The 10,949-nt window shown below is 44.2% G+C and overlaps 1 protein-coding gene across 9 annotated transcripts in view; it reads right to left on the bottom strand.

The window, feature by feature from the left end:
- Window positions 1–10,949, bottom strand: part of CACNA2D3 (calcium voltage-gated channel auxiliary subunit alpha2delta 3) — a 933,834-nt gene that overhangs the window by 178,694 nt on the left and 744,191 nt on the right. For all 9 annotated transcript variants that reach the window (XR_004272347.1, XR_004272353.1, XR_004272348.1 and 6 more), the window contains 2 exons: window positions 7,954–8,049; window positions 2,416–2,537 (listed from right to left, as the gene is read on the bottom strand). Coding sequence is in view for 2 of the 9 variants with exons in the window: in XM_032289508.1 (XP_032145399.1) it covers window positions 2,416–2,537; window positions 7,954–8,049 (218 nt within the window). In the remaining 7 variants the exon portion in view is untranslated. The remainder of the gene's footprint in view (window positions 1–2,415; window positions 2,538–7,953; window positions 8,050–10,949) is intronic.

Here is a 10,949-nt window from a genome sequence, read left to right as displayed (position 1 = left end):
TTTCAAAAGAAGACATACATGAGGCCAAGAAACATATGAAAAAATGCTCATCATCACTGGTCATTAGAGAAATGCAAATCAAAACCACATTGAGATACCATCTCACACCAGTTAGAATGGCGATCATTAAAAAATCTGGAGACAACAGATGCTGGAGAGGATGTGGAGAAATAGGAAGACTTTTACAATGTTGGTGAGAGTGTAACTTAGTTCAACCATTCTGGAAGACAGTGTGGCAATTCCTCAAGGACCTAGAAATAAAAATTCCATTTGACCCAGCAGTTCATTACTGGGTATATATCCAAAGGATTACAAATCATTCTATTATAAAGACACATGCACACATATGTTCACTGCAGCACTGTTTACAACAGCAAAGATCTGGAACCAATCCAAATGCCCATGGATGATAGCCTGGACAGGGAAAATGTGGCACATATACACCATGGAATATTATGCAGCCATAAAAAACAATGAGTTTGTGTCCTTTGTAGGGATATGGATGAATCTGGAAACCATCATTCTCAGCAAATTGACACAAGAACAGAAAATCAAACACCGCATGTTCTCACTCATAGGCAGGTGTTGAACAATGAGAACACATGGACACAGGGAAGGGAGCATCACACACTGGGGTCTGTTGGCGGGGACTATGGGAGGGATAGTGGGGGAGTAGGGAGTTGGGGAGGGATAACATTGGGAGAAATGCCAGATATAGGTGATGGGGATGGAGGCAGCAAACCACATTAATCCTACATGATCTGCACAGGTACCCCTAAACCTAAAGTGCAAACAATAAATAAATAAATAAATAAATATATAGAGAGAGATTGCTTGATAGAAGACAACGTTATTCTTCATAGGTCTCCAGCAGAATGAAAAACTTCACTGTCTTTTGATATTTTCAGCAATAAAGTGTGATATAGGCAAGCATAAAGAAAAAGCTTCAGGCCTGGCACAGTCCCAGCACTTTGGGAGGCTGAGGTGGGTGGATCACTTTAGGTCAGCAGTTTGAGACCAGCCTGGCCAACATGGTGAAACCCCATCTCTACTAAAAATACAAAAATTATCTGGGATAGTGGCGGGGCCTGTCATCCCAGCTACTCTGTAGGCTGAGGCAGGAGAATCGCTTGCACCCAGAAGGCAGAGGTCACAGTGAGCCAAGATCATGCCACTGCACTCCAATCTGGGTCACAGAGCAAGACTTTCTCAAAAAAAAAAAAAAAGAGCTTCAGACACCTGGAAATTTACATTTGAGAAAGCACACATAATTATGGGCAGGCATAGATACAGGCCTATCAGCAAAAGAGCAAAGACCCAAAGAATCTTAGACCTGAAAAGAATATAACAGATAATCTAGTCTGAAATCCCATCCAGTGACAGAATTTCATCAATAACATTCAACCACTCCTTAAATAGGTCCATTAATGAGGAACTGTCTTCCTAATGAGTCCATTCAACTGATTATAAGAGCACTCTCTGTTTTCCAAGAATTTCAAAAGCACTCTTTCTGCAAACATTTTCAGTCATAGAAATGAGAAAGCACCAAGCTTTAGGGAGGAGGACTGGGTGCAAACACTGGAGAACTTCCCTTAGGACTGAGTTAGGAATGTTTGAAAGAGATTGATATAAAAGGAACTGATGTCATATGTAAAATATAACTACAGATGGAACTTTCCGGTGCAACCCAAGTTTACAGAACTAGGTTTCATTCATCGCTCAAGTTTCTTCAATGAACAGTATAGAGTGAGCGCCCAAAATACCAGATGCATGAGGCAAGAAAAAAAAAGGAGGAAAATTGAAGCATTTCCAGTATGTTTTGCTTCCAAAACTGGTTAAAATAAGATAGGATTCAGTTCTTTTTGGAGGCAGGTGACTTTAAATTTTTATACTATCATATCATAAACTCTTAGGACTGAAAAACTAATCAGCTACATGCCTCTCATTGGTGACTGCAGGCTCCTGTCAAGAGAGCACATGGCTATACAAAGTCAGTCCTTAGTCCTGCATATCCATTTAAATCAATTCATTCCAATGGGGAGCTGTGGACCTCTGCAGGGATGTGACTCACTGAAGGATCTGGCAAGGGATGCTTGAATTTTCTCTAAGTGGAGCCAGGACAACATAAAAAAGAAAAAAAAATTGACATAAGTTTATATTAAAATCCCAAAGGGTGCAAAACACCAGCCCTGCTTCCTGAAATACATTTGCATAATTATAAAGGAAAAGGCTTCCTTTTATTTAAGGTTATTACACTTACGAACTGGTCACTGGTTCAGGGCTGACCCAATATTCAGCATTGGCTCTGAGGGTTGAACCTGGGTCCGCATTCAGGCAGCTCCCCTACACCCTGCGTGCAACACCCAGACCCACTGGACCTGACAGACAGAGCTCGCCTCCAACAAGGGCACCCACCAGTGCTGAACGGGATCGAGTAGACGAAGCTCCCTGGAATCTGCTCAGCGGCTCTTCGGTACCAGAGAGGGAAATGGTCTGCATTAAAAATGTTCTCCTTGTCGCCAGCTTTCAGGAAGTCCCTTGAAGTGGAAAAGAATCAGAAGAACACTGTATCACTTAGCAGTGTAAAGGTGGGCCTGGAGCACCCCGACAGCCTTCGTCAGGTAAAACCAATGTTCGCCTTTAGAACCCCAACTTGCATTTCTCAGTATAGAGGGGGCCTTAGTTAACTGCGCACCCTAGATTACTCAAAAATACCTTGCAGGGCTCCGGTAGTCAGATTCTGAGTGGGTAAAATAATTTTTCCTTGTATATCTAGTAAACTAATTATCTTAAAGTCTGAAGCTAACCAAACAAAGCCTTCTGGTTTTTCTGATAGGATTTCTGTAGGCTTTAAAACCCACACACATATACTCATAAGCTTGGGAGAATCAACTTCTTAGGTAGATCTCATTCTTCTTAGAGCAAGTATAAAGAAGGTAAACCATGCTTCTTAGAAAAAGTGCAAAGGAGGTAAACGTGAGCCCACACTGAAATCTTTGCACCCTTCTTCCCTCTCCTGCCTCCTCTCCAGACAAACAGGCCTGCTCATGCCCCCTGTGAACATCCCCGCCCTCCACTGACTCCCTGCCTTCTGCCCAGAGAGCTTATCTGTCAGGAAGGCTAGCTACATTCCCCTTTCCATCACTTCCTCTCAAAATCACACTCATTTTCAAAGTGCACCTCCTCTACCACCTACCCCATGAATCCACAGAGACATGTGCAAGCTCTTGCCACACACCCTGTGCCCCCACACTCTCAGTCACTCTCATATAGCCTTTTTTTTGTCCTGCACAATTGTCATACGCCCTCCTCAGACCTCCCAAAATCTCTGAAGACAGGAGATTTTTTTCACAATTGTGCACTTTTCACAGAGCCTTAAGCGTACTCAAGTCCCAATGCATGATTATTGAGCTGACATGCCTCTAGAGAGTCACGTGTGCTCTCTAGCACCTGAAGTGCCTCATCGTGGCTGATACAATGCAAGGGGAGGAAACGACTGCCTAGTCAGGCCACAGTCTGCTGCAGACACTTTTCAGGAAGGGAGACCAATCAGCGGACAAATGTGTAGGTAGGAAGTTGGAGAAGAAATGGCACCACTTTCAACCCAGCAGTTTGCAGCATACAGGTGGATCGCACAGACCATGGAGAGAAATTTTCATGCTAAGTTATAACTGTCTGGTTTCCTGAACTTGGCACCTAGTTCAGGAAAACATTCTGTAGCTGCAGGGTGTGTCTAACCAGTGCTCCCTTCACCTCTACCAAAGATGGAGTGCCCACTTTTTAGAGAGGAGGCTCATGCCACTGGAGGTCACCCTCCAAGTGTTTGGATAGCTCTGGAATCTACCTCCCTGTAACTTGTACTAGCATGTTCCAACTCTTCTCTAAGGGCTGGACCTTCTTCCCAAATTCCCAGGGCCTGGCTCTCAGCAGGTGCTTGGCATATGCTTAACAATCACAGCATAAATCTAATCTCATATCCAGATAAGAGCTTCTCCAGTATTAAACACAATTTCCTATGCCTTCAAAAATAAAATTCCTCAATTCTTTCAAATTCCTTTGTCTGTATGGTCATCTTTATAAATGCTCTACTTTGTTAATATTTCTATAAAATTTTGCACTACTAGAATTGGTCATGATAGGTCAAAAATGGTCTGACAGCATAGCTGCCTGCATTTGATCTTGACTCTTATTGACAAGATGACTCTCCAGAAATTAAAAACTTAAAAAATTTTTTTCTTAAAGCACTATTCTCTCATTCAGAAGGCCAAGGCCAACCTTGGAGTCATATGCAAGATTGAAACAGTGCAGAGATGCCCTGTGTTGTCTAGAATGCTGGACATCGGGACTTCCAGGCTCATCTTGGTAGACAAGCTCTTCCTTACGCTGCTGTATTCAGCGGTAATGTTTCCTGACCTGAAAGTCATCAGGCTTCAGAAATACTGAAATTTTAGCATTTTCATTTCTTTCCCTAGACGTGTAATTCTTTCTTTTTCTTTTTTTTTTTTTTTTTTGTTTTTGAGACAGTCTTCCTCTGTCATCCAGGCTAGAGTGCAGTGGGGCCATCTCAGCTCACTGCAACCTCCACCTCCTGGGTTTAAGCAATTCTCTGCCTCAGTCTCCCGAGTAGCTGGGATTACAGGTGCACGCCACCAAGCTTGGGTAATTTAACCTGACTTGGACGGTGTGAGGAGGAGCCTCTGTTTCCCAGCCCTTGGCAGAATGCATCATTGCTTTCCACACCAGGTCACAGGTTCAGCCACAGCTGAGCAGAAGGTGTTCACACCCCCAGCCGGTCTGTTCAGTGTTCATTACAGCTAAGAGGTGCCCTGTCCATGCAGCACAGATTAATGGTGCCATAGGGCACCTTTTGCCAGTATGATGGCAGATGAGATGGTAGCTTGGTTAGAAGGTGTGAAGTGGTCCTCACTTAGATGGTGACATTCAGGCTTTGGAGGTGGCTGGCAATAGGTCTGGAATACTGCACATCTGGGTATCCAGTGCCCCACTGCCCAGGACAGCACTGGCACCCAGGGCAGCCAGCAGGAGCCTGCAGCACTTGATCCCTGTTAACCCTGGTGTTCATGAGAAAGGACTGAGTTGCCGGGAAACCCTCTGCCAATGACTAGGCAGCACTTCTGGAGGAAACGGGAAGGAGGGACCTGATTTTACAGAATCCCAAAAACGTTCTTCAGGAAAAAAGATTCTTCTGGATAAGGTGAAAGTCTCCTTCTGGATACTAGGAGCTACTGTAGAGGTAAGTCAGGCTGGTCTAGGTTCTGGGAAGAGCTGGGTGACTCTGAGTGAGTAACTGAGTCTCTGACCTCCACTTACTCATCTACAAAACGGGAACAATAAAAACGTGCACCTTGCCGAGGTTCTATCGGTATCACATAACACCATATGCGAAAGTGCTATGGACACTGAAGACATGTTCTAACAAATGGGAGTCTTAAAGCCCAAGAGTTTCTTTTGTTCTCGGTGGTTGACATGGGAGGAGTAGGTGGTCCCTTATAAACTTAGGGCTGTACACTGTGAAGGCTAGCCTCACTGGGTGCTATATGCATGGTGATGTGAAAGGTCATACTGAAGGCACCGGGGGTGACAGCCAAGTTACAGTATAACTGACCTACTTCCAAATGCAGGTGGCAGGATATGGGATGAAGTCTCAGTGTAGGAGACTGATGATAGTACGAGTTAATCAGAGGGTAGAAACTTTACATGATCAAGTTCTCTGCCCAATGCTTTAAGCGCTGCCTTTCATGCCCTAGTCAAAAACAAAAACCAAACAAAAAGTCGGAAAGGCTAAAAACTTTCGAGGCCTGGCTTAGAGAATGTATCCAAATAGCTGGATCTTGACAAATACTATTTGATGGGAGAGGATAGGCAGGTAAGGCCCTTAGGTAATAGATGTCAAGGTGCCTCTATATGAAGCAACAACAGGAGTTTCTTGAACACAGAAGATTTCATCCATTCAAATTGTCAATGAGTACCCACTCTGTGGGTCACAAAGTACCACAGAGAATAGAACACATAGTTGTAGATATTTTTAGCTTCCCAAATAAATTTTCCATCCATAAACAAATATATATTTTTTAGACAGAGTCTCACTCTGCTGCTCTGGCTGGAGTACAGGGGTGCGATCTCTGCTCACTGCAGCCTCTACCTCCCGGGTTCAAGCAATTCTCTTGCCTTAGCCTCCCGAGTAGCTGGGGTTACAGGTATGCATCACCATGCCCTGCTAATTTTTGTATTTTCAGTAAAGACAGCGATTTGACATGTTGGCCAGGCGGGTCTTGAACTCCTGACATCAAGTGATCTGCTCACTTCAGCCACCCAAAGTTCTGAGATTACAGGCATGAGCCACTGTGCCTGGCCCATCCATAATTTTTTTTGATCTTCACAGGAACCAAAAGAGATCATTGCTCTCACTTTTCAGGTGGACAGGATGAAGGCACAGAAGTGAGATGAGCCAGGTATACCTCCCAGCTTCCTTACTGTGCTCCTTTGTCTTTTAAATCCATCACAATAACACAGCTATGAGACCAGCAAGGTGTCATGTTTTATTGTTGTTACTGTTTTGCTGTTTTAATTGCTTGTTTCAATCTCAAGGCCAGCAGCAGACTTCCTTATTGAGTATAGAAAATGAATTCCCTTGTCTCCCTTTGCCTCTTTGGATCCTAAGAGGAGAAGGCAATGTGTCAGCACCTCTAGTCCTTCCCAGGAACTTGCCCTCTGGAAAAACAATTGTTTGGTGGAGGGAAGTGGGTAAAAGGCTAAAAAAAAAAAAAAAAAAAAAAAAAACAGCTTTAAAAAATCAAGTTGCAACTATAATCAACTTCGTAGATGATAAATGTGAGTATCAAGAAGGCCAAAGTCCTGGGACAGAATTCAGAGCTGGTCTCTTAAAATATCTAAACGTTGATTCATCTGTCACTTACCAGACTTGGTTTTGTAAGGTTATACGGTGTGTGTCAGGGCCTCAGGCAGCAGAGGCAAACAGCACTGCCGAGCTCCAAGGGAGCACCACCTCCTTGGACCCTTGATGATTCAACCCCTCTCAGATCGGCAACTACCCTGTGGCCTGGTTATTCACCTTTAGGTACCTAAAGGTTAGGAGTATGATGTTCCATGGTAATCTCTGAACTCACGCATACGCTTGCAAACCACTCTCAGACATTCTGAATCTCAGGACCCATTGTCCATGTCTTAACAATCTCTCTTGCTTCAGAGAAAAGAAATGGAAAAAATTTATTAATGGGCTCAGAAAAGACTTCACAGTCTACCTACTAGCACTGGTGAAACACCAATTTGATGAGTTAAGGGCCCATGGCTCTCTGAAGATACAGGGGCTGAGCATCTGAGAACTAGACCCGGAAACTCTCTGCCCAATATCCATCCAGGCCTCTCTGGAAGTACAAGGAGACACTGTCAAACCCCAGTGTCCCCAGAGGGTCCACTCCTGGGTGTGGAGCTCTGCAGTCCCTCAGGCTAAACATAGAGGCACAGGGGTCTATTAGTAAAATATAAACAAACAAACAGGACTCGGAACACTGATTTTCGTACAGGCAGGAATTCCTCAGCATAGCTGCAGAACAGCTGAACGCCCTGAAGGCATTTGTTACGAGATGCGCGTTTCCTCCCTCTGGCGGCTCCCCCAGCAGCCGCACCACCTCCCAGAGTTCTGAAATGACTCATCAGGGTGGGAGAGGACTCCAGGACGGTGGACAGAAGCCAACAAGAGTGAGGAACAAAGGGTGGCAGAAGGGCTAACAGGCAGGTGAGAGCACATGCTGGGGCCCCCCTGGTAGAACAGAGAGGAAAAATCTCAATAGGCCTGGGGTGGCCTGAATTAGGTTTCTACCAGTAGTGGAATCAAGAAATGAAAGAAGCCTCCCTTTGAATGTTCCATTTCGGGAGCTCCCTGGGCCCCTGCAGAGGATCCCGCCTACTTACTGATTGGTGAGCTGCTCGGCCCCGACAAACAGGTTGATTCTGGAGAGGCCCGTGCGAGTGCCCAGGAAGGCAACCTCCACACCTTTGTCAGAATTCCTGAAACAGAACAGCGGACATCAGGGGAAGCCTCTATCTAGGCAGTAAGCAGATAATAGCATAGCTTTTGCATTTTAAGACTCACAGAATGTTTTAACAAATAGTAGTTTTGAAATGAGCTTTAAAAGAAGTTATAGAAACACACACACACACACACACACACACACACACACACACACACATCACACACCACACACCCCCAAGCACAGATTGCCAACTTGTATCCCTTACAAAAGTTTTTACAGTAATACTTGCAGGAAAAACGAAGAATTTCCTGCCAACAAAAGCAGCATGTGAAAAAATCTACTTCCAACCATACACACATCTTTATCTCAAGATTCTGGGTGCAAGTTCAAACAGATCTGGCTAAGAATGGAAAGGACTAGCCCATTAGGGCTTAGGACTAGCTTTTTGCATTAATGCTACCAAGTTTAATCTTTGTCTTGAGATCACTCGTGGAGTGTGCAGTTAAAGCAGCTGAGCCACGGAACCAAGTCTGCAGCATCCCACAGCCTGGAATTCCACCTCGCTGGAATTGGTTCTGACGTCCACAGGGTTGATTACTTATCACTTACCATCAGCTTTTCACTTCTACCAGACCACAGGACTTACTCTCACCACCAACCCCTAAGAGATGTGTAAAGAAATGGCTTCTTCCAATATCTCTGTAGGAGGCTACACACAGGGGAGCTCTAAGAATGGCCCTGGCAAGGAAAACTAATATAAAAATTCACTAAAAATCATTTAGTTTCAACTTCCAAAGCAAATTTTATATGCTTGAGTGTGTTCTTCAGGAGATTTGCAAGGCATATTTTTTCTATGCAAAAAGCAAATGGCCTTTCTCCACAAACACATAATTTTATCCTACAATAAATGTATGAAGAAAACACCAATTCTTGAGCTTGTTTCTCCGTCCTAAATGCTACCAGCAATTTGATCTAAAGCACTCTCCACGTTATCTTCAAAGTAAGGTCATTTGGCTCCTTGATCTTTGATGAAAGTCAAAGTGGTAGATGTTACCTTTAAGGGTTTAAGGTCTGAATCAGAACCAATACTATGCATTCCTGCTTGTAGCCTACATCAAATTGGAAAGCCAGGCTGTCCTATCTGCTACAGATGTGGACTACAAAGCAAGGTACCATTTTGGAAATCTTTAGTATGTGTTAGGAATGAATCAGCAACCTTTGCTCAAGATTTTGAGTTTCATGACAGCCTAAAAGAAACACTTCAAGGTTCCCTAGAGAAAGAAACCCCAGGAAGGGCTCAATTCGTTGCCAGCTTCCCAGGAAATAAGATGCATGCTATGAAGGCAAGCAGTCCAAAGACACCCCCAATAATGAAAATGGCAGTCTCTTTGGGCTCCAGATTTGCATATTAAACAGCCTACCCCACATCTCCATTTGGGAGACTTAGCCATTTTAAGCTCAGGAGGTCTAGAAGAGAGAATGGCCATGCCCAGCCCTAAACCTGATCCTCCCCCAGTGTCTCCTGTCTTAGCTAATAGCGGCATCTGCCCAATAGCTCATGATACAAATCTGGGAATGATCCTTGATGGCTCAACCTCCCTGCCCTCACACAACAAACCCATTATCAAGTCCTGGGCAACCTGCCTCTAAAGCAAGCCACAAGTGGACCTCTTTTCTCTGTGCCCACTGCCCTGGTCCAAGTCATGAACCCTGGGAACACTGTAGGAACCTTTACTATTGTTCTTATCCCATTATACTGTTCTCCACACAGGAATAGAGAGGTCTTTTTGTAAAATGCAAATCCAATCGCTTTCCTCCACCTCTTAAAATCCTCTGGTGATCTCTCAGTGCTCTGGGCATAAAATCCAAATTCCTTAACCTGACTCCCAAGGTCCTGAGCACGTGGCCCCTCTGCGGCCTCATCCTCTGACATCTTCCAGCCTATCCTCTGTATGTCAGCCATGCTCACCTTCTTTAAATTCCTCCAATGTGTCAAATACTTTCTCATCCCAGGGCCTTTGTATGTGCTGTTCCTGGAATGCTCCCCGAGCCTTGAACTAGTTCCCATATTCCTTCTCCACTTTAGATCTGTTACACTTCGTGTGTCTTTACTTTTCGTTCAAAGCAGTTACGATTCTTAATAATACAGCGCACTATATACCACAGGGGCCACGGTGTTAAGGGCTCTATTTGTATGGTTTCTGTCCATTTCCCCGATACCTCACTCAGAGTGTGGCACATAACAGACACACAGCCAAGACTCGATGAATGAATGGATGAAAATGAGAACAGAATGAATGACAGATAGGATGGAAGGGAAGACACAATGAAGGAATGAACTAAAGAAGAACAGAAAAGTAGAAAGAAATGAACGTGTAACTCATGAAGATGTAAGGGAAAAGGTATGTTCTTCTTTTCCTTTTTAATCTTTAATAGTCTACTTAATAATAGTAAAGAAATAATAATAAGCTTCTAAAGCAGTTCTCATCCTAGTCTTTGATATCAACTACCCCCATCTTCCCCACAGCCCCTCCACCCTCCACTTCAGAACTAAAACCACAAGGTTATATCTGACACCCTATGAAATCGAGCTCTCACTTCTCCGTCCTACTCACAACCTAACCTGGCCCAGATCCCAAGCTCCCTCAAGACTGCAAAGTAGAGAGAGCTGTGGCGAAGCAGGAAACGAAGTTCTCTTCTGCCTCCCTCTCTCTTGGAAGTGTCACCCTACCTCAGCGTACCGAATTTCATGTAATGTTAAAACTCAAACAAATTATATGTCAAACCCAGGAGCTTGCCATCCAAGCCCGAGCCGCTAATCTGCTCTAGCTCTTGTGGTTTGGAGCTTTGGGGAAAATTAAAGAACTTTAACACCAGGCTCCTAAAACAGTTTAGTTCTTTAAACCATAACCATATTTCGGAGTGTTGGTAAGG

The sequence above is a fragment of the Sapajus apella genome, unplaced genomic scaffold (assembly GCF_009761245.1).
Source record: "Sapajus apella isolate SASKATOON/1434 unplaced genomic scaffold, GSC_monkey_1.0 scaffold23, whole genome shotgun sequence".
Lineage (NCBI taxonomy): Eukaryota > Metazoa > Chordata > Mammalia > Primates > Cebidae > Sapajus > Sapajus apella.
The sequence above is the reverse complement of the archived record's forward strand: the minus strand, read 5'-3'. Positions and strand labels throughout refer to the sequence as shown.